The following is a 24,218-nucleotide window of genomic DNA, read 5'->3' on the forward strand; positions in this document are numbered from 1 at the left end:
GGTAGTAACTGGTACCTACCGGGTACTTTCAGGGTACGTACTGGGCTGTAATTTTTATTCTACCTCATTCTACCGTTGATCTATTTTTTTGTAGATTGAATCATAAATAAAATTGACTTTAAGTATTATTTTTTTAGATAATTTAATGTGTTTATTTCTGACTTGTTTTCCATCTGAGCTGTTGTTTGGGGATAGCCTGCTTCATAAAACGACCTTTTTATGATGCTTCATGTTACATAAGTTATAGTTGACTGAAGAGGGGAAGTTTTAAAGCTCACACTAAACATTACGAAGAAACTAAAGCAACCCAGAGAAAATACAGCATAGAGCTCATGTTCACGTTCTTTAAGCCTGGGTTAAAATAATAATAATAAAAAAGAATAAATACATAATTTGTAGCAGAATATATTGTTTTAAAGTCCCAACTTCCTGTTGTGCTTCTCCGTTTCATTTATTTGCACAGTTGCTCAGGCTTTTCATGCGAGCATCTGTGCCTTTAAGATCAGCTCTCAGCATCCTCCTCCTCCGTCAGGCACGCGCACACACGTACAGCAGCCCAACATTAGAGAACAGGTTACAACCTAGCTTTCCACACACGCACACGCGCACACAGCCTCGCATAAACACAGGACATCAGCATCACACTTCTGGATTCATCATTCTCATTTCCTCCCCGGGACATTGATGCATTTTCCTCAGCGGTCGCCGTAGCGATTAATCGATCAATTTCCTTCCCTCCTGCATCCAAAGACTCCATCTACGCTACAAGATGGCTGAGCTGAATTTGGGGAAGGGGCTGACGGCTGGGAAAGTGGCCAGCAACGTTCAGAAAAAGCTCACCAGGGCCCAGGAGAAGGTAAGATGCTGCTCTCCGTTCCCTGTTCGTGTAAGGGGGAGGTGTTGGGGGAGGAGGGGGGAGAAGGACGGTTCAGGCCGCGGAGCAGCGCTGCCGCATCCTCCGCTGAGGCGCAGTGTCGCATCACGACATCATCATAAGAGCAAGGGATATTGTGTTTGGAGATGCCCACTTTGGATACATCCCGTTCTAAGACAGCGTCCTACGGCGGACACGTCCACACTGTAACGAGATACAGTACAGAGAGGCCCACTTAGACCGCAGCCTGACGTTCCTGCTGTTTTCGACCCTATCTAACCTGCTGTATGTCTCCTTTCTGACTAAAGCTTCCTCTCCTGCTCTCCATGCGCCGTTACTGTATTAAACAACTATGGCTGCTGCATTAAGTGGCAGATAGGAGGCCTTTGAGTTCAAGCACCTGGACGTTGCGTCAAATAGATGCGAGGGGGCGCTGTTTGTCAGCCTTCAAGACTAAACAAAACGATAAATATTGACAGCTCAGATATAATAAAGCCTATGTGCATAATATCTTTGTAAACAAGTTTATGACATGGTATATATTATGCAGGCTGGCTATTTGCTGCCAGTTTTTATGTGCTGAAAAAAAACCCATTGTCTTTCGCTCCCCTCCTTGTCATGTTTCTTCTTAGTTATTGCCCTCTTTATGCACAAAACAAAGATCTTGCATGGTCTGTTAGAAGTTGAAGTATGTGATGGGGATGACTCTCATTTACTGCCTTACCAAATTTTAGCTCATTATGTCTATATTTGACTGAATTATAGTCATTTTTGTGTTTGATGAGGTTGGTTGTAGCGGTCATCTTGAATTTGGTTTACTCCAGAAGATAATTAGTTGAGAATGTCACCAAAATCTGTTCAGTGGTTCATGAGATATTTTGCTAACAGAGTTAACCCCAAAAGTTAATGCCAAAGTTTTTGACAGAAATGTCTTAGCACTTAAATATGTGGGGTAACTCTCACCTCGTACCACACCAGATCTTAGGGTAATATCTGTAAAACTGACTGAGTTACAATCATTTTTGTGTTTGTAAAATTTTATTAGCTGTGGCAGTGTTCATTAAAATCTGTCCTTTAGTTCATGAATTATTTTACTAACAGACAGACAAATGAACTCATTTTCGCACACACACAAGTCTGCCTTTCATAGCTGTGTGTGATCGTTTGAAAAGCATTAGAGGCTGAATTAGGCAACTTTATCAGTTCCAATGGGCAATTTATTTGTTAGCCAATAAAAAAACAAGAACTAAAATAAAGCATTAGATCATTGCATGAAACTTTGTATTAGGCTTTCTACAGTGTTTACTTGTTATTTGTTTGGCTGACAGGTTCTACAGAAACTTGGCAAAGCAGATGAGACCAAAGATGCTGCCTTTGAGGAGTGGGTTATCAACTTCAACAAACAATATGTGAGTCTGTGCTCCAGTGGCGTACCAACTAATATTTCTAATTTGCCAAAAAACTGATTATAGAATTGATAAACTGATAAATACCAGTATGACCTTAGGATGTACTGAAGCTGCCTGTCTGTGTTTCACCCTCAGACTGAAGGCTCCAAACTCCAGAGGGATCTAAGGGCATACCTGGAGGCAGTTAAAGGTAACACACACTCATTAACTCACACATACATGTAAATCCCTCATGTGTCCACTTTGACTAATATGATTTTAATGTTTTTGTGTGTGGTTTTTATCTTTCTCTATCTTTTTATCTATCTCAGCCATGCACGAGTCCTCCAAAAACCTGCAGGCATGTCTGGGTGACATGTATGATCAGGACTGGTACGGCAAGGATGATGTGGATTCTGTTCTGGAGGTCAGAAATGTTTTTTTGTTGTTGTTGTTGTTTTGTTTTTTTATGATCCTTAAGCACTCAAAGGTTGTCTTTGTGTGTGAGAGAGTCAAGGATAATTTGCTTTTCATGCAGAGGTCAGAACCAACTACATTAGTTGATTGAAAGTGTGCAGCACACCACCGTAGCTGCTGTATAGATTTTGGCAAACCAAAGCTCCATGAGCCTGTGCATGAGTTTCAATGGTTCAAAGGTCACAGGGTGGAAAAGCAGTTTTCCTGCCAATGTTCTATTTAGCCGCAGGTTTAAAAAGCTTTCCGCTGGCACATTCAGTTTGAAGTTAGTTCAGTTTTATTGATATATTGTCAAATTATGACACCAGTTACTTTACAGCATTTTACTAATTTAGGGTTTTATCATTTCAAAAGAAGAGAACTGCTGCAATCTCCACTTTGAGCACTTGGTGACATTAGAGAAAAAAATAAGTTGGGACTCTGAGCTGGGGCTGATCAAGTGCTGTAACAGAGCGCTCCAGCTGGCCAAGGCACTGTTGTCTCTAACTGCTTTTGAGCTGGGGTGCAACTGATTTCTGTATACTTCGCGGTTCTGATGAAATGAGCCCAGTTGTTAGAAATGGATCAGGGGCCACCAGTTAACAGTTACGGCTTTAAGACATGATGGTGCACAATGCAGTTTATGTCCTTCTGGATTTACCAAATGATCTCTCTTGCCAACAATATATTAATAATAATAAGTTCAGCCATATAATTTTTGTAATAGTGTGTAATTATGTGTGTCCATCCGTGCTGCAGGACTGTGATGTGCTTTGGACTGATTATCACCAGAAGTTGGTTGATCATGCTTTAATCTCCATGGATACTTACCTGGGCCAGTTTCCTGATATCAAGGTAAGCTGCACGGTCACGACCTGAGTGAAGGATTAGTAGCATTAGGTGTCGGTGCAGTGGCACCCTGGCTTCCATCCAAGTGCGACTATATGTTGTGTTTTTTATTGTAGGTTTAACCATAATGCACCATCTATATTCCAGCTACAGTGAAAAATGTTTTTTATTAACATGGAAGAAAAGCTTGGTTTTGTTCAATTGAGTATAAAAGTGCAAATAAAGGCAGCATACAACACAACCTGTTTAATTTTGTCTTTTCAGGCTCGTATTGCTAAGAGGGACAGGAAGCTGGTAGATTATGACAGTGCCAGACATAACTATGCTGCTACACACAAGACTAAGAAAAAAGACGGGGGCATTAAAATTACCAAGGTAAAGCAAATAAGAACTGTTTACGTGTGCTTACATGTACAGACGGAATTGAAATAGGCATTGACATAGAGATTTGTTCACTCCCTTCCAGCCTTCCACCTTGTTGGAACGAGCCACTCCAGGTTGGGCTCAGGGTATCTTGTCTGCACACAACCTTGCCCAGAGCAGTCTTTCCAAGAGCCAGGTACCTTCTGCTCAGGTCATTGGGTATAACACATTATATTATCGTATACTTTAGCAATGTCCTGGTAGCTCCGCAGTATTTGTTTAGGTCTTTAATCCTCTTCTCTTCTTTTTTAAAAACATTTTTATGGCATAATGTTCTGAATGCAAAATGAAAAGGCGATCAGTAAAAGCAACTTTGAGTAACTGTTGCAACAATCATTACAAATGAAAAGAAGAGAAAAAAGATGTTTTATTGAACATGTAGTTGTGAACGACGCATAGAGTTATTTATTTATTTATTTATTTTTCCAGATATCACCATTATTGCATTAGAGGGTTGTGTTTGTAGCCCAGCAACAACTGAGTTCATGACGTCAAATGCAGCGTGAGCAAATGACACAGTTCAAATCTCTGTAGACAACAAGGACTGAAGCATGCAGCCAGCAGTTCAATATCAATATTCAGTACTCAGTGTCTAACTGCTTGTTAGTAACATGTACAGGTTTTCACTGTCTGTCATTAACAAGCACTTTAATCCTTCCTCCTTTACTTTCACTTCTCTGTCTGGAGTCTTTCTTAAGAATGTGTAGCTTCAAGTAGAAATTATATTCCTTAAGCCATCATGTCTTGATAAAACTCATAATACTGCACTCCTGATATTCCTGCTGTGACTTTTTGTCAGAGATCCTACACTTTCTATGACCATTGAAGGGAAACTAAATTGCTCCTGCTTCACATCTCAAGCACTTTTCTCTTAAACTTTCCAGATCTGTCTCATCACAGACATTACTTTGACTTTGAAAGCTCAAGTTTCCCCTCCAACATAAAGACAGATTTCATTGTTATTATTCCTCATCATGACACCTCTTGCCCAAATTAGACCCTTTAAACTCTGTAGAAAACCTCCATAAGATAAAAAAGACATGAGGGCTTACGAGTAGTGGTGCACTATTGTAACTCAAATGGATACACCATACAGACTAATTGTGTGTGTGTCTGTGTGTGTTTTAAGGCTGAGGAGGAGTTGGAAAGAGCCCAGAAAGTGTTTGAGGAAATCAATCTTGACTTGCAAGAGGAGTTACCTTCACTCTGGAACAGGTGTGTATTCTATCAGTGTATCATCACACCAATGAATACATTGCAATTACTGAGCATTGCAGTAATGTAGCTATATTGTACAGTTAGTAACGTCTCTGTGTCCTCTTTGTTCTCTTTAGTCGTGTTGGATTTTATGTGAGCACCTTCCAGAGTTTGGCGGGTTTTGAAGAGAAGTTTCACAAGGAAATGAGTCGGGTAAGACTCCTCCGTAGACCTCCGGCGCTGCTGGAGTTAGATGCAGGACTGGATTAAGTTACTGACACAGAATATCAGGTAGCAGTTGATGGAAAATGTTGACAATGCTAGACAGAGGCAGTACTGCAACAGCAGGGCAAACATTGAAAGTGGCTGCAGGTGGAGTATCCCCTGTATAATTCTTTTATGTCAGACTGATAACCGGATTTACTCTCTGCATTAATATGAATGAGATGGAGCAAAACGATTGTACCGTTCACACACAAGGAAGAAAGTGCAGATGTTCAATGTCAAATAAAGAAAAAACAACATAATTTTAATTTATTTAATGAAAAGAAAAAAGTCTAACCTCTCATTGTGTGTTCTTTGCAGTTGGATCAGGATTTGTATGACGTTCTGGAGAAACTGGAGGACACAGACACAGCCAGGTTAGTAAGACATGAGGCATTTACAGTTTCTGATCATGTAGGAAAACCTTCTGAATAACTATTAGTAACTTGTGTCAGCCATCAGTCACTCATAAGAGAAATACACTAATACTCTGAACATTTTAGGAACCTGATTTTTTATTTTCACAATTCTAGTAAAATATAATTGAGCTGTGTACATAAAATTACTATTTATGAAACATCTTTGAGTTCATTTTGGATTTCCAAACCTCAATAAATCACTTCTGCTCTGTTTAACCAGCAAATGAATAAATCAGAGTTATGTTGGTTATTTGGGACTTCTTGGCTCAGGGGCTCTTGAAGCACAGTGCTCTGTGTCAGAAGTGAGAATGAAAATATATTACATAGAAAGATTATTTTCAGTGAACACATTCATTTCCCTTTTAGTGTGTTTAGCTTTAAGAGTTTACTTTATCTCAAAGTGCCCAGATGTCTCCACACAAAAGAAATGTTTATTCCTTTAAAATGCATGTAGAAAGCTTTAGAAATAAGTTTGTCACGCTGCACATAAATTTTGTCATCAAACGCCAACAGTTGACTTGAGCTTGTTAAATATTCTATAATTTGATTTAGTTGCAATAAAGATTGACCCCATTTTCTTGGTTTAATGTGAGTAGCAATGGAAATGAGAGATGGCATTGATAAAGACAAGGGTTGTAAGCAACAGGAAGAGCAAATATTAACCTGGAGTCACCCCTGAACCTCCCCTTTCAGAAAGACAGGTAACCTGGGTGCCTCATCATCAGGAGCAAGCAGGAGGTAATCATGGTGACACAGCACTTCTTTGTCTGTCCAAACTGCCCTCTGTTCAGCTGCCGTACCTCAGTTAGCCTGTAGCCTGAGAAATATTAGGGGATCCAATGTTTTTTTTTGTTTAAATGATTTCACAGACACGTCATCAGTTGTGTGCTCAACAAACCTGCATGCCTTTCTTAAATTCTGCACCAGTCATAAGGTTATATAAAAACAACCACAAGGCGCCTCTTCTTGTTCTGTATGAGACTTAAAGGGCATGGAGCAATAATAAATTAGAGTATAATGTATTTTTAAAGTGTATGCTGGAGTTTGCTTTTACCAGCAGAACATCATCTCTTTGAGAGCAAATGGCTCTCACACTGCTCACCTGTGAGGATTTACTGGAGGCACAGACAAAGCCTGCTGCATGATGGGAGATGAACAAAGAGAACAGATGCCCACTTTTCCTGCATGACAGCTTCTGCAATAACAGTTTCTGCTTGTAGCGCATGCCTTGGAATCTTTCTCTGTTTGTGTTTTACTTATACGATGCTCATATTAACCTTTTCTGCAAGTGCGTTCTCATGTTTTTTAGCATTTCTGTCATTCTTTCTGTTTCTCTCCATGTCTTTATTTCATTTATTCAGCGGTAAAGAGGCATCTAACCACAATCTCAGACCGGGAGGACCACCTCCAATCCCCAAATCTCCATCCAAGGTAGACTCTCTCTCTCATCTTTTATTTTTCCCTGGGGTGATATTTTTAATGAAGCGGCTTACTGGCGGACAAGATGAAATGAGTTGTTATCAGTTACATTTTTGCTGATTTTTCCCCAGTTAAAAGGGGAAACTTCTTGCTTGGTTTCAAAAAACTGAATCCTTTTTGAACTTAACCAAAAACAGTCATGCGTTTGAGCTTTTTCTGCAAACTGAACCTAGAAACAATATTCTAACTGGCTTCAGCAAAACCTCCTGAACCTTTTGTCTGCTCTCTGAATTCTAGTTAAGACCAGCAGTGCCTCCTCCACCTAAGGTGACCCCATCTAAGGAGCTAAAAACAGAGAACATCATCAGCTTGTTTGATGCTGCAGCGGCTCCTGACATCAGCGTCACCTCCCCTACAGAGGTTAGTGAGTAGCTGCTGTCAATAAACCGTAAAAGAGTCCTTTAACTTTTCCTTTTTCAGGTCAGAGCCTATAATCCTGGCCTTCTAGAAATCTATTCTATTCTATTCTATTCTGTTTCCTGCTCCCCACTGTTGAACCCAATCAGCCAATGAGCATTCCTGTTCCTGTTGTTATCAGTTTGACAGTCCTGCAGTCAGCAGCCTGCTGGACATGGATCTGGACGCTTTCAGTACAACAACCAAAGTCTCCTCAGTCACTCAGGTGGACGATTCGTGGCATGAACTCAGAGATTGTAGAGACCTTTTTTTTGTAAGATATGTCAGTCTTTACAAGAGATTCCATGCTCTATCCTGATGAAGTCTAAGTTCATTTCATGGCGTTGAAGTCCAGAAAGAACTTTGTTTGTCAATCAAAAAAGTCAGGAAAACTCAAAAGTTTTATAATCAACAACTGCAACAGCTCATGTACTGTATCTGTCGTTTCACTTTAAATGGATTGAAATAAACTTTGTAAGTCTGGATAAAACATGGAATCACTTAAGTTTGACATAGTTTGAGGTGTTGCCTGCACTGCTTCTTTCCAAAACTACCAAACCTGAGATGGATGGTGGCATGATGATCTGTAGAAACCTGCTTCTAGTGACCACTTCTTCCTGCTTCAGCACTGAATCCACAAACCACCTACGGCATGAACTCCAGACTGTAGCCCTTCTCTGCTCTTTTTTTCTTTCTCTTTACAACTGGACAAAGTGTAGAGTGTAGAGGTTTAATATTAGCTAATGTAGCATTCTTTGTTGGTTTTGAGAAAAAGTTGTTTTATAGGACTGAAAGCAATATAAAACAGACACTCGTTTGGCTATCCATTAGCCCATCCTGGAAGAAGACTTCTGCTCTTGTGTCCATTTTCTGTGCTCTATAACTTACGTCATGGCTGATAAGGTGCTATTGACAATTATCTGACAGGACATGACTTTAAAAATGATCAGACAATTCCTTTTGGCACCATTAGTAAAAAGAGCTACTACTTGCCAAAAGAAAAAGTTACTATTTCACATTTTTGCAAACCGCAGATAAATTTTTTCCAGATCTCTCAAGTTCTAAGAGTTGTCTGTCAGCATGTGAGACAACTATCACACTGCTGCACAGGATGAAAAAGTGTTTGTTTGATGAAAGAGTGAAACCGAGCTGGAGGCGCAATGAAGGAAAATCTGGTCAAAATGTTTTGCTATGACAATAATGGACCCTGCATCGTGAAACCTTTGTGTGAGACTATTCCTGTTTTAATTTTCTTGTCTTTCTTGTCAAAAGTTGGTACATCAGACAAAACAGGGCTGGTCTACATTGAGACTTACTTGGTTACTAAAACAGAGCAGTTTGCAGAATGTAGACCTACACTGCTGAGTCAAATGTGCAATAGTTATTGAACAAAATCCTCCTTATTGGTCATTCATCGCTCAGTACTTCAGCTCTCACCAAATGTTATGATTCTTCTTCTACTAGAGATCCACTTTTATGGGCTTGTAGTTTCGGAGCATGGGGCCTGCTTCTAAAAGTGTTCCTTTGAGCACAAAAAGCAAGCATTTCGTTGTTAATCTCTTTTTAATTGGTAATTTTTTTTCCCTTTCTTGCAGCCTGCAAACTGGGACTCATGGGTAAGCATTTGTATGTCATGGTAACAAAAATTTTTTTAAAATGGTTCAAATTATATATATAGTTATGTTATGCTTTTAATTTTTAGCATTTGGAGATTTTGTGTCTACTCATGGACCCATCATCTAACCCCTTCTCTCCTTATGATTCTTCATGTTTTTACAAACAATCTTTTCCATGAACATTTTCTTTCACTTGTCCGTCCCAAATCTGTTTGTATGTTGTCTTTGTCTGCAGTGTTTGATGTGATAACAACACTGAAGATACTGTGGTGCAACACAAATAGAACTTGGGAATCAGCTTGAGTCAATTCAGTTTCAAATTGACATTATCTTGATTGACTACATGTGTTGAACAGTCTATATGCAAGTTTTACAGCCTGTCAGTATTATTCATTGTAATGTGGAGCTTAATGACCTTAAAGAATTGGTTACAAGACATCACAGACTTTTATAGAGATGCCAAAAAGTGCCAGGTTATAAATATCTACGGTGTCAAATAATTTGTAACTGAATTAACCTTCACACTTTTTGTTTCCCTTCCCATTGTTGTGTGTTCACATGTTACTCCGACAAGACATATACCTCTTACATGTGATCTTTGTGGTCACATGTGACACACATCGGTGGATTTTTTTAACATAAGTTATGTGAAGTTGCTCATGTTGGCTGTGGATTGTTTTGGGGTTTTGACTAGTAAACAAACAAGAACTCATGGGCAACTTCATAAATCTTTGCTCAAAGCCAGCCCTTCTGACAATTCACTAACCTCCTTATTCATTCTTACCACTGGAAGAAAGATGTGTCTCAATAATCACAGGGGGGCAATCTAAGGTAAAGAATTCTCACCAAGAATTGACATTTCCAGTCTTACAAAGACTATTTTCTGTTTTACAAGTGAACAAGGCCGTGGGATTGTAAACCATAATTATACTCAAAAGATTCAACACTTGTTTCTGGATGATTTTCCTTTTCTTGTATTTCTGCCTGTTAAAACCTTTTCCTAATTTTTTTTTCATTTGTTTTCTGATTATATCTTTGTAAAGGTTAATACTCTAAATCAGTGTTATTGGGTCTTAACATGGTCATGATGATTCAATCAGGCTGCATCTTTTCATGGCTTTTATTCGAGTTATAATTTCAGAACTATTATCCAATACTGAAATGAGGTGGATAGTTATAACTTAAGTAATTCTTCAAAAAGTTTTTTTCAAAACCTCATCCATGTTTAGATCCCAAGTATAAAAGTATTAACCTCTTTTTTTGCCAGTTATTTACAGTTTATTATAAACAGTTGAATCCCTTGCTTGATTTTTGAATATACATACAGCCATGTTTCCAAGAAAGTTGGAAAAATAAAACACCACAATATCATTATTTAAAGTACATTTTTTAAAATTTGATTTCAGCAACACATTCCAGGAAAGTTGTGACATTCATCACTGTTGCATGTCAACATGGAAAACGACTTCATTTCTGACAGAAAATATGATCCTACCCTTACAGGATAAAAGGTCCAGTTGTTTATCAGTTCAGGGCCTCACTTATCATATTTATTGATATATTTTAAGGGAAAATAAAAGGGTTTTATGCAGGCTCTTTTACTCCTGAGGCATTTTGTGATATTTCCTACAGATTGCAGACCTTTGTTGAAAAAGGATTTCATCAAAATAGAATCCTGCAGGTGTTGCACCAAAACATGCAAATACTTCATCATTTAACTGTACTTTTGCTTTTGTAGACATGCAAGTTGCAGAACTTATGAGGACTATAATATTTTTTTGTAAATGCACTCATTATTTAATACATTACATTACATAATGCATTTAGTATTTTAGGCCTATGTCAGGATTTCAGGATGAACATTTGTTTGAATAAAAGCATCTGCTCAGTGACTTAAAATAAAGTAATTTTGATGTAACATCTAAGCTTTTTTTGAAACATGTTGCTGATATCAAATACAAAACTACCATGTCTTTTTCATTTCAAATAGGTTTAGATTTAAAAATCATTGCATTCTCTTTTTTTATTGTATTTTCCTCAGTTGCCAACATTTTTGAAAACAAGGCTGTAACAACTTATCTTTAGTCTCTCTCTAAGAAAACAATAATTTCCTACCTTTTCTGTTGTAAATATTTTCCTGTGGTCCTAAGATTATTGTTGTCCTCATATACTGGCCATACAATCCCACTTGGCCTTCAGACATTAATCATTCTTCTGGTACTGCCCAGACACTATTGATTATTGAAAAGGGTAACTATACAGCTTGCCATTATTTTCCCATTATACCTTGCCTTTCTTCCCTTTGTTATTCAGTTATCCATTTGATTTATGAAGCCCTTGTAGTATCTATAGGACAAAATACTTCTTTTGACTTCTGACTGCTTGAAAACTGACCCTTGCCCTTCAGCATGAGGACAATGGTGCCAGGGAAGAAAAAACCCAGAAGCATTATGATCCTGTCGCGGCTGCTGCCGAAGCCTGGGGGGATGATGGTACACAGCCTGTTCGCTATGACCCCATAGCAGCTGCCACAGAGAGCTGGGAGGACGATGGAACCGAAGCAGCCCACTACGACCCTGTGGCTGAAGCCCAGGAGGAATGGGGAGATGATGCGAATCAACCGGTTCATTACGACCCTGAGGCTGAAGCCCAGGAGGGCTGGGCCGATGACACAGAACAACCAGTCAAGGAGGAGCCTTCCTCAGACGAAACACCATCTGATGAGGCTCCAGCTGATGCAGCTGAGGAGGACACCACTCAAGCAGCTTCTGAGCTGGATAATAAAGAGGGTCAGGTAACCAAGGACAGAAAAAGGAGATGCATCTGGGTGATATAGTGGATGCATCAACTGTTGAGAAGAAGATTTGAGCATGCGTTTTTGCACAGAAAAGAAAGAAATATATATGCTGTATTTCTTAAGTGAAAAAATGGAGAAATCTTGAGATGGAATGATTTAGGATGATTTAGGATCTAGGCCAGAATCATGGATGCATCAACTGTGGTAAAGAGGGAAAGCTGAAAATAAATTCATAAAGGGTAGAAAACAAGTGCTTCTTGATCGCACAGTTAATCTTTTTAATCACTGTATTTTGTATGTTATGCAAAAGCTTTATCTTTATGGCTATGCAACAGTCATGATTATATGACTATTGATGTCTACTCAATATGTCTGTCTTTTTTCTAACTTTACAATTTAGTCTTTTTTTGTCTGCTGTCTGAGTCGTGTCTTTTGTTCTTGTCACCGCTTTCTTCTTTCATTAATCAGATTCCTCACGTTTTAATGTCTATTTGTCATTCCTTTGCTTTTCTGGTTTCAGGGAGAGTCGTCATCAGCTGCTGCCCCAGCTGCACCAGCTGAACCTTCTGAACCTTCTGAACCTGCTGAACCTACACCAGAAGAAGCAGTGACAGAGGAGGTGAGTGCAGGTGGAACAAAATGTCACACATTTTGGTAGGTGATGGACTTTGGCAGAGCTGCTCTTTATAACCAACTCAGTAAATTATTACTCTTTTTCTGTTGCACCTGCAGACGCCTGCAGCAGCAGCAGCAGCAGCAGAACCATCAGAAGTATCAAAACCTGCAGAAATGCCCCCAGGCTTCCTGTTCAAGGTAAAACCAAACAAAGGAATTTTTGACAGCACTGATATACTAACAAAATATATGTGAGATGTGTTAAATGTATACCTTGTGTATGCAGAGGTTATTTATGTCAGCTTTTCTGTTAAAAAGGTTGAGGTGATGCATGACTATGCTGCCAATGACACGGATGAACTGGAGATGAAGACTGGAGATGTGGTGCTAGTGATCACCTTTGACAATCCTGATGAACAGGTATTAAACACACACAAATACATAATAATGTGTAATGAGGTTACAGAAGCACTGAGAGGTCCATGTTTTGTGTTCAGGACGATGGCTGGCTGATGGGAATTAAGCAGGATGACTGGCAGCAAAACAAGGAAAATGCCGCTAAAGGAGTATTTCCTGAAAACTTCACCCAGAGGCTGTGAAAGAGAAGGACAGCCTTCCTTTGTTATTTCTCTATTCCTCTTGCCTATATCACCTTTCCCTCTCTTTTGCCCCAAATACTGTATCTTTACAAGGACTTTGGCCATATAAGCAGAGCTTTTCGCAGCCCTGAATGAAATCATGCATTTCTAAGGTCTGCTACACTGTGGATCTTGGCATTTCTATGTATTTCTGCAAACATTTCTAAATGAAAGATGTAGCCATTCCACAGGTCCCATTTGTTGCTGTTAGTTCTGGTTCTGGTCCTACAGGATAAGATGTGCAGACAGTTACCTATGCAATGGCTACACCTCAAACCACCTTCAGGCGGTGTATTTATGGCATGTCTCATCTTGACTAAGGTGGGATTTTTTGAACTGCTATTGATGGATTAGGAACTGTGTAAAATTCTTATCATGATGCCAAGTGTAGCAGAGGAAAGCCTTCTCAATTATAAAGTTATAGTATAAAAAAGTACACCTTCTTTTAGTTAAGAAAGGTTTTTGTTTGTTCATTTCAGGACACAAAATGCTTCTGCATTTTGGCTTAGTAAAATAAAAAAAGAGCGTGAAGTAATATGTGACGTGTTGTTGTTCATCAAAGACTATTTACTTAGTTTCAAGACCTGGTAAGGACCAAATTATTTTTCTATTAAGTCCTGAAATAAAAAAAAAACTGAAAGAAAGTGTACTTCCATTTTAATTATACTTTTAAAGCCTAAAATCTTTAGAATAGAAAATAAATCATTCATGCAACAAAGTAAAGCACTGAAAATGTATAATCATACCCTCGTCTACAATGCCACCTAAAACTGCAAAAAAACCAACCTTTTTGTCCTAAAAATGGTCCTCCAGACTGATCAGCACAGCATTTTGTCTGATTAATGTCAACGATCTTAGATTAGTGATCCCAGTCCTCACACATTGCCTTCAGGACACATCCAGCCCATACGCCATTCCTCTTTTTACCTGTTTACTTGTGGGAAATGGGCCCTTGGTTGTTCTTTTTGTGTAGAGTCTGTGATGGCACAAGTAGTGTGATATTGTTAAAGTCCAAATAGAAGCATGTGCAGTTAAATAGGCATCAGAAAGCAGCAAAGTCAAAGTGACAGCAGGAATCAAATCTTTTAAGAAAATCTGGTTTTAAAGTGTATCAGAGTCAAATAAAAGTAACTACTAAAATATTATTTTTTAAACTATTTAAAGTTGTGTAGAATAGTCTTTTTGTCCCATATGCCTCCAAATATGCATTCTTCAGGCTTGCTCTAAAGCTAGCCAGTGTCACTGAGAAGCTGCTGCTGGTAGTATAATAGTAAATACGTCAATACTCAAATATATAGTAACTGAGCCAGCCACATTCACTCAAAAAAAATGTGCCGAAAAACAGTTCAACTCAAATGCAGATGTTTAACAATATGCACCAGAGCAACTTCTTTTATTTTTGTATGCTGCCGAGCAATGATTACATATATCTCAATGTAACCATGTCGACGCAATTGCCAATTGAGGATGTTATGGAGTATTTTGTACTTCTGTAAGGTTTACTGCTCTCATCATAGTTACAAAGATAGCCTAATACTAATCCAGTCGTTCATTCAGTCACTGACTTTAAAGGGATTCTCGTTATGTTATCAATGTGTAATAAGTGTGAGAGAAACCATGTGTGTATGTGTGTGCTTATGAGTTATGAGAACAAAAATCTTTATCTATAGGCTATTGTTACTGGACAACATCACCGCCTGCCTGAGGATACGGTCGTCCGTTTCACAGGATGTTTTTCAGATGGTGCAGAAGCAACTCACACATATGGGGATCTTTTTCCACTGGCTGGTATTATGGTTCCAGGTGTTATAGTGCATTTGTTGTGTATAAGTGTAATTTTCCAAGCTGTGATTACAGATACATATTCTATAAAGACATTCATATCTGTATGTGAGTTACTGTGAGCATGCTGACTCTCCATGTGTTGTTGTGTGAACACCCTTAATTTAACACGGTGATACTTGGGTCACTTTTGAGGCAGTTGCAAAAAGAAATTTTTATTTTTTATTACTTTTTTATGGCTACTTTTGGTAAAAGAGACAATGTGGGCATTGTGTATTTTTTTCCCTTTCTTTTTAACATTTTTTTTTCCCCTGAATTTGTCTTGATTCTATTTATCAGTTTTCCATCTGCCGTGCCTCAAAATGTTGCTAGGTATTGTGGTCCAAGCAGAGTTATTTAAAGGGAGGCAGGACTCATAGAGATAAAGTTAAAGCAGCCAGACTCAGGTGCACAGAATTTTAATGGTTTTCAGTATTTTAGTCACTGTGGATGTGCATATTTAAAAAAACTCATAAATGAGAATAATTACCTGCACATTTTAGTAAATCAATCATATTTTTATTTAGGTTTTGTGTATATATTGGAGTGTTTTACCTGGGTCTGGTTCTGTTCGGCTTTATGAATCAGTCTCTCCCGGTGATAAGGGATATGACAAAAAGTTTTCTCCTGTACCTAAATGACCAGTAATAATAAAAATGACATAGAATCAACTTTTCTGGGTTTAGACTGTTTTGTGCATCCATCCTTCTTGAAAAGACAGGAAACACATCTGTTAAATATTCTTTATCAGTATCACTTGAATACAAAGGCAGGCAATAACTTTTCTGCCATGTGGGTGTGTGTACATTTTTCTGTAGCGTTAGCAAAATATCTGATGAACCAGACTAAAAGTTTTACTGATACTTTCAGAAAGTAATTACTGGATGTGCATCTACAGTGCGTTACCTTTTGGAGTCAACTCAATTCAGGATGGCCATGACAGGAAATCAACCTTAGCCATCATGGGTATAATTCTGACATTTTTACATATATTAAGCTAATTTTGGTGTGGTAGTAGCTGAGGGCCATCCTCAGTACATGCTTCAAGTGCTAACAATCACTCAAGATTATGAGATTGGGCATAATGTAATTCACAAGGTTTGACAAAAATGGTTATAACTATTATCATCATAAGATGACCTTAGTTGAAAATTCTGTCATAACAGGCAGCGGGTGATATGCATTTCTTTACAGAATGCTAGGCCTTTAAGTTGTAATTTAAACAAACTGGCACTGGTATTCCTTAAATTTTACACCTAGTGTTCTTTATTTAAAAAATAAAAATAAAAGGTAAATTTTCAGAGGTTTGCACTTTAAGCTTTGCAAGTGTAGGAATATCCAGCAGGGTGTGCTGTGTCTCAAGATTTACTCTCCATCCTGGATGGAAAAAAAAAAAAAAAAGAAACAACTCACAGTCATCAAAAGTGAGAAAGAAGAACGCCACATAGTGCTGCTGTCCGTGGTGCTGAAAGCAACCAGCAGACCACCCTGAAACCACAAGCTGTCACACAAAGCACCTCCAGAATCACACCAACCATCAGATGATGGGTCCTGATCACACCTGAAATCTTAGTTAGCTGCACAATAAAACTGCTGGAAGAATTAATTGGAGTTCTACAACTGACTTTATGACATAAATACTTTATTAATTATTAATAATATATGATTCATGAACTTTTTGTAAATTTGTTTTTGTTACAAAACACACCAAGTTTTGCTACAAACCAAAACTTTGTGTGTCAAATACAAATTTTATAAACAGAGATGCATACATTAAAATATTACCACTACTACTAATAATAATACATTTACAACATTTTCTGAAAATAGATCTTTAAATATTTTCTCCTTCAGGAGTTTAATATACATATTTGACATATCTTTCGAGCAGTCAGGAAGAAGAATGCCCTGGAGTTTCTAGAGAAATTGCATTATGGGAGTTTTCATTTAGCATTCTGAGCAAAAGTCAACATCAGAAACATTTAGACAATACATTAGTTATAGATTGGGCAATTAGACAGCATTTCACCACCTTAATTAAACTGCTTCCCATATTGTTAATGTTTATGATTACACTGACTGCTCCACAGTGGGTCTCAAGTTTTTTGAAATAAAGACAACGTAAAGAGAAATGATCAAACTCAGTATTTAAAAAAAAAATCATAATTACTGCTAGTTAATTAGATCTATTAAAGAAACTTAATACAGTAGTTGAATTCAGCCTGAGTTGTATTACTGACCTGAAAAAGGACACCCTCAAACAATGAGAACAAATGAAACAGCTCTTAAATAAAATATGTAATATAAAACATAAGGATTTAGAAATCAGCTAAAGACAATCAAGTTGTTTGAAAGCAGATGGAAGACTTAAAAATGATTAGGAGTCACGGTGGTTTTTAAAGCTCTTTGTGTCAGAAATGTTGTGTGTTTGCAGCCCAAAAAATGTGTGTTCATCTTCGTCCCTGCTATTCAGTGGTTGCATAAAAGCTTTTTTTAAACTACAACACAATATCAGTTTACTGCAGTAATTATTCTACAAGTAAAATCTTTTATTTCTTTCTGATATAATGTAAATGTATAAATACCTTTGTACATATAAATGATTTAAATCTTGCTATATTCAGTCAAGACTCTTTATTGTTTTGTCCCTCCTCCCTGCACTCCTCTTTTATCTTTTGCATTACAAAATGTGGAATCCTCTTTTAATTCCATCAGAAAACATAAATATAGATAATTACAGTAAAAAATACCACACAGGAATGTAAAAAATAAACTCAATACCTTCACAATGTGTTTTTGGTTCTATAAGAGCTTAGGTTTTAAGTTTTACTTGTTATTTTTGTTCCTTGGCAAAATCACTCACAGAGTTGCGCCACATTTTCTGCTGTATATCAGCCTCTTCAGTCCTCTGAAATAATATAAATTTCTTTAATAATTTTGCTTAGAAAATAACGTAGTTCAGCAAATACAGGCAAGTAGAGCTAATACAAAATATATTTACACTTTTAAATCAGTTGATGTTTGATCAAGGCCATGGGAAGTAGGGTTGTGGAGGGTGCTGCAGCAACCCCTGATGAATGCAGGAGGGCTTGCAAATGCACACTTAATGAATTAATAAAAAATATGTTTTAATTGCAACAATATTTCCTTTAAACCAGCACGGATTTTGTTTATCTGCGTGCAAAATTTTACAACCGCCTAAAACTCACAAAAAAGCGGGCAGAGCAGCATTAGGTCATGATTGCAATTTTATAGCTATTTTCTGTTAAAAAATAAACAGCATACTGTATTATATTAATTTTCCAGACAAATGCACTGCCAGTGTGCATTTCACTGCATATATTTGGCACTGGTACTCTTCATATTGGTGCTTAGAGTCAAACAAATTCACACATGCTCACAGCACCCCCCAACTGAAATCCGTTCCCACGACTTTGTCTTTGATTGTTCCTCATTTGCTGTTTTCTAAATACAGTAGAGAGGCAGTTGTGCTCTTTTTTTATTGTGCCCCTGAAGACAGATATCTTAAACAGTCTGAAACATGTATCTGTGGCTTCCGTTTATGTCACTGTTCAATACCCCAGGGGTGGAAGTGTTCAGAGTCTAGCAGTACTTTCCCCAGTCTTTGTAGAATCCAGGGGTACCAGTGCAGTCCATCGTTTTGTGCCTGGAAAGGCCCGATCATTTTATAAAAGAGTCTTAGTGGGGCCAAGGCCCAGTGGGACAAATGGTGACTGTCCACGGCTGCGTAGCAGGATGCCAGCACACCATTCACCACTATAGACCCATGCTGTGTAAGAGGAGCATATAACCCAGTGCTTTTCTGCTCCTCCACAAAGGTCACCACTGAAAGTTTTGAATTCCTTCTGTCTGTAGATGTAAACACACACTGTCCTGGATGGACTTCACTGGCAAAAACTGTCCTCAGACGTCCTCCAAGGCCGCTTCCCTGCCATACAGAACCAAAAGGTTGCCTCTCTTGAGATGTTTCTCTCCAATCCGACGTGTTCAGTCCACCTTCACAGTCGGTGGCAAAGATCAGGTGAGCAGCTGTGAGGCTAATGTTAACACCTGCTTTTGTCCCGATGATGTAGAAGGTCTTTGTGGCGTTGGGCTGACGGTCCAGAAAGGACACGACCGGGCTGTAGAGAAGTGAAGGATGGCCATCTGCTGTTGAGGACGCCAAGACATGGTCGCCAGGGAGAAGGTCACGCATATATTTGGTACCACCACCTTCAATCATAACCTGAGCCTCACCAGGAAAACAACCACCAGTTTTGGCTGCTACTGAGTGCTCTGGAGAAAGAAAAGCAGAACAAAACAAGGTGTTTAATTTCAATTGTACTGCTTTTTTGTTGTTGTAACAAGGATGAGAAAAAAATGCAGCTGAAAACGAGCAAAAGAATAGCTGCATGTGGCCTGCACGTTATTCTAGGTCACTGAGTAATCCATGAAGCAGGTGAGACTTTGACACTGACTCAAGAACTACTTTATCTGAGAGGATCAGTGGGAGATTGTTAACATGAATATAATGTGACTCAGGTTCAAACTTCTGTCTGCCTATGGCCATGATTAGAAGTCAAGTGCACACACGGAAACATTCTTCAGAGAAAACACGAAGGTTAAAAGCATTTTATCTTTGGTTGTTGCAAACCCTTCAGAAGGTGAATATTTGAGTTCTTTCATAACCATTCAAGATGACTGCCACAGCTAATCCACTTTAGCAACACAAAAATGTTTATTGATTAGTCAATTTTATAGATTTGGAGGTAAAATTTGATGTAATAGAGACTGGGAGTCAGTGTCCCAAGGTTTTGGAAGGTTTTGGTTTTTAAAATAGGTCAAAGTTTTTGTGAAATGCTTTACATTTACTCTTAAAGGAGATACTGTACCTTTTCACTTTTGTGTAGTAAGCATTGATCTTGCTATTCTGCTTGGAATGTCAAATTTACTTTCACATGACGGAATCAATAAGTATGGAATATAAGTAAATAAACATGCTTGTTTATTCTTTGATGAGCTACTGAGGTCCATTTCTTTGGTCAAATCTGCCATAGGCTGCTTTTGATCTGGTGTCTGAGTTATTTGGCCCTTTAAGACGCAGTGAGAGGAGGTGGCAGGATCGAGTAGTCGGTAAGAGCTAATGGATAACCAGCTGATTGTATCTGCACAGTCAAAGCACGGCCGGGGGTCAGGGAGACGGGAATGTACACAGACTCAGACCTGGTTCAAGATACTGTTCAGTTTAAAGCAGAGTTAAAGATTTAAACCGAGTCACACTTACATTTGGTCTAGGAGGGGATATGAGACTCTGAGCTTAAATACTCTGAATCAGGTTGAAATAAGAAATGAAGTTGTATAAATGTGTGTTTATGTGGGAGGCTTGTCTTGAGGTGGTGTTAAGGCAGCCAAATATTTGTCCAAGGTGTGTGTGTCTTTAAGCCCGAAGGCTGCAGAAAAGGAGGGCTGTGATAAGACTCAGATAAGAGATCTGAGAGAAACCTACTGAAGGAAATGCAACAGCAAAAACAAAGGGAGAGTTAATCATCTCACAACCTGCTAACCTCAGCTCAGCACATGGAGTTTGGCATCAAATAACTGGTGGTACCAGACATGGGCAAAAGGATTTGAAAAGGTTCTCCAAAGTCAGATTAGATGCTGGTGGAATGTTGTCACTTATTGTTTCGAAAAAGGATTTATCTGATAAAGTAATACATTTAGAAGATGTAACTAAGAACACAAAAAGTAAACATTCAAACTGGAGGGCCAGATTTTAAAGTAGGTCTTTAAGCTTAAACTTAATTTGAGTGATTATTGCCCACCACTGACGGCAAAAGGGCGACATTGTTGTTGCTCATGTCTGTGTGTGTGTCTGTTACTAAAATATCTCATGAACAACTAGAATAATTTTAACAGAATATGCCGAAGTAATTAGTGAATGTACATCTGAACTGATTATCTTTTGGAGCCAAATCAATTCAACATGGCTGCCACAGCCAACTGATCTTAGAAAACACAACAATTGGTTTCTACCAGTTTCACAGATATTGAGCTAAAATTTGGCGTCACAGTAGCTGAGCATTGTCCCCAACACACACTTCACACACAACACCTTTATTAAAAACATTGGCATTAACGGAGCCAAGGCTGTTTGTTATCAAAACCACTGGAAGGATCTCAATGAAACTGTCAGATGGTAACATTTAATTCAAGATGGCTGCCACAAAAATTGTTCTAAATCTACACAGTAAATTTTACAAATACAGAGCTAAAATGTGGTGTGGTAGTACCTGACAGTCATTTGCAACGCATACACAAACCAAGTGCGAACAAATCAAGCAAGATCATGTGAGATATTGCAGTTTTGCTTGAGATTGCACATAATGTTGTTTTCAAAGTTTCACTGAAGTGGCTACAACTACATAATTTCTCAACATAAGATGATCTAACGATAAAACTCAGAGTGATTTGCATTTCTTCCAAGAAAGGCTAGGCCTTTAATTTACTTATTTTTATTAGAGTAAAGGACCAAAGTCTGTTGTTGTTTATGCTTTAATTTCACTGACTGATGACTTTCCAATGACATCTGACTCTGAAGTGAGACTAAATATGGCAAAAAGCACAGGTGCACACCCTGCTTTGATTGGCTCCCAGTAGGCCACACACACACACAAACATGTTCACAAACTGATGGTAAAGGCAAGCTGGACTGTTAGTGAGTCACCCCACAAAGAGTCAGCCTCATTAGTGGTTATGACAGCTGACTGTAAATACAAAAAAACACACAAAGACACGGAAAAATGCAGCTACTCAGATCCATTTCTTACCTGACTTGACGCTACAGTGAATGTGGCCTTTGGACTCGTAGTAGACCCAGTCAAATCCAGCTTCTACAGCCAAGCGGGCCAACATGGCGTACTTATTTTTGTCCCTGTGATGAAAGAAAACAATTTCAGCAACTGTCTTTTGTAAATACCAGATTGCTCTAAAATGGCTGAACAAATTTAAATTTCAGCATCAAAAATATGCCTAGTTTGTTTATTGTCTGTCAGTGTTGTTATGTGAATGATAAGGTGATTGATTGAAGAGGTCATTGACTGCAACTTCAGCGTGGCTACCTGTCTGACGTGGTGATGTCAACAGCACGGCCCTCGTAGTGCAGCGAGTCCTCTAAGTGATTACCGTCCTCATCCCAGCCCTCTGTCACCCTGAGCTTCACACCCGGCCACATGTTCACCACAGAGATGGCCAAAGAGTTTAACTTGTCTTTGCAACGCTGAGAAAGGCAAACAAAAAGAAACAAAACAAACTGTCAGATAATCCACATGTCCATTACTGGTAGATGTTCTTCTAATAAATAGGTTCTGAAAGTTTAAACAAAAACTACCCAATGGTTCGTGAGATAATTTGCTTAAAGACAGTATTTACATTTACAGTTAATGCCATAGTTTTAAGTGAAGACATCTCGCAACAGATAAGACTTTGAGTATGTGTTTGGGACAATGCTCAGCTACTGCCATGCCAAATCTTTGCTCAATAGCTGTAACATTGGCTGGGTTATAGCAATTTTTGTGTTTTTTAAGATCATTTGACTGTGGTGGCCATCTTGAATTGAGCTGACTCCAAAAATTAATCTCTGGTAAATGTGCACTCACTGTTTCATTAAAATCCATCTAGTTGCTCATGAAATTTTGCTAACAGACAGATTGCCTCCAATAGTTAATGGCAAAGTTTAAAAACTGATCTTGCTAGATCAGTTAGTGCTTAGAGTAGCCTATGTGTTGGGGCTGATTATCCGCTACTGCCACACCAAGTTTGAGCTCAGTATATGTAATCAATTGAGTTACAGCCATTTTTGTGTTTCCTGGGTCAACTGGCTGTGGCAGATATCTTGAATGTGAGGAAAGACATAACAGACGTGTGGAAAAATGGGTAAAAAAAAACGTGATTATAAATGCCAAAAATGTGCACTAAAATCAATGTAGGGAGGACATAAAGGATATTTATTAACTCACACATCACGTTACACTTACACATAGCTGCACTCTGAAGAATAACTATAAGTCACAAGGTGAATGGCCAAAGTACACGTCGGGTTTTTCTGTTTGCTTGGGATGATGTTGCAGTTTAGAGGGGATAATTAAAGCTTGGACTCAAGATCAGGTGTGAATTTGAAGCTATTCAAAGTTCAGTAATGTTTCTCAGAAAATGAACAAAAGCTATAATAAGTTATTTTTTACATTTCACACAGTTTACGCAAGATTAAAATATTACGCATGAGTGGTGCGTAAAGAAGGCACAAAGTGTCACCATGACAAAATGAGTGAAAGCAGCGTCCGTTTTACCCAGGTGAGCAGGATAAATTGTGTCGGTTAGGATTGTTTTTGTTAGATTTAATGTATTCATTATTAGTAATCTAGAAGAGAGGGATTTTCCGGCCCACACATGACCGATCAAATGGAAAATGAGACAATGATTGGGGTCACTTGAGGCGGGAGTTTAGGGCAGCAGGACTATGTCAGGTAGCAAATTCCGACGTGAAGCGAAGGGTTAATGAAATCAATCACTTTGGTTTAAACATTTAACTGACAGCAAACATTCAGCGGTGCTCAGAAGTGACTTCCTTCGCTCAGCTCTGGGTAAAAGAGGAGCATCTTACCTGCGTCATGAGCCTGTCTGCGCCCGTGTCCTCCTCATCCTTAAAGATGATGTCTGTGTTATAATTCGGCGTCAGCTCCTTAAAGCGCTCGGAGTTGCGCGTAATCTTCCCCTCAGGCCGCCCGCTGGCCCCGAGGGTCTTCTCGGCCACGTTGGGGCTGAACTGCTTGTAGGCGAGCGGGATGAGCTTCTTCGGCGGCCGCCTCTTGCCGTATCCCCTCCCCGGCCCGCAGCCCTCCGAGGCAGGTGCGAGGAGGAGGAGGAGGACCAAGGCGCACAGAGAGGCTGGGAGAAGCAGCAGGGAGATCCGCATCGCCCCTGTGTGGGG

General features: G+C 38.8%; 2 protein-coding genes across 7 annotated transcripts; one reads left to right on the forward strand and one right to left on the reverse strand.

Moving 5' to 3' along the window:
* Nucleotides 1-511: 511 nt before the first annotated feature.
* Nucleotides 512-15,904, forward strand: LOC108240422 (myc box-dependent-interacting protein 1). 6 transcript variants are annotated; one of them, XM_017423880.3, is made up of 20 exons: nucleotides 512-856; nucleotides 2,203-2,283; nucleotides 2,419-2,473; nucleotides 2,595-2,689; nucleotides 3,478-3,573; nucleotides 3,832-3,942; nucleotides 4,034-4,141; nucleotides 5,120-5,205; nucleotides 5,325-5,400; nucleotides 5,773-5,828; nucleotides 6,564-6,608; nucleotides 7,232-7,301; nucleotides 7,587-7,709; nucleotides 7,888-7,971; nucleotides 9,341-9,361; nucleotides 11,769-12,155; nucleotides 12,679-12,777; nucleotides 12,891-12,971; nucleotides 13,092-13,193; nucleotides 13,271-15,904. In XM_017423880.3, exons 1-20 carry the CDS (start codon nucleotides 770-772, stop codon nucleotides 13,370-13,372), a joined length of 1,965 nt encoding a protein of 654 aa, XP_017279369.1. In that variant the 5' UTR covers nucleotides 512-769; the 3' UTR covers nucleotides 13,373-15,904. The 6 variants fall into 6 exon arrangements, with proteins under 6 accessions (XP_017279369.1, XP_017279370.1, XP_017279372.1 ...); XM_017423881.3 differs by having other exon boundaries at nucleotides 4,034-4,126; XM_017423883.3 differs by lacking the exon at nucleotides 7,888-7,971.
* Nucleotides 15,905-18,136: 2,232 nt separating this feature from the next.
* On the reverse strand, nucleotides 18,137-24,212 carry ihha (Indian hedgehog signaling molecule a). The gene is made up of 4 exons (XM_017423810.3): nucleotides 23,892-24,212; nucleotides 22,351-22,508; nucleotides 22,060-22,163; nucleotides 18,137-19,528 (listed from the first exon to the last, which is right to left on the reverse strand). The coding sequence occupies exons 1-4, from the start codon at nucleotides 24,201-24,203 to the stop codon at nucleotides 18,798-18,800; spliced, it is 1,305 nt and encodes a 434-aa protein (XP_017279299.1). The 5' UTR covers nucleotides 24,204-24,212; the 3' UTR covers nucleotides 18,137-18,797.
* Between the last annotated feature and the right edge of the window lie 6 nt (nucleotides 24,213-24,218).

Source organism: Kryptolebias marmoratus, linkage group LG6, assembly GCF_001649575.2.
Source record: "Kryptolebias marmoratus isolate JLee-2015 linkage group LG6, ASM164957v2, whole genome shotgun sequence".
NCBI classification, from domain to species: Eukaryota; Metazoa; Chordata; class Actinopteri; order Cyprinodontiformes; family Rivulidae; genus Kryptolebias; species Kryptolebias marmoratus.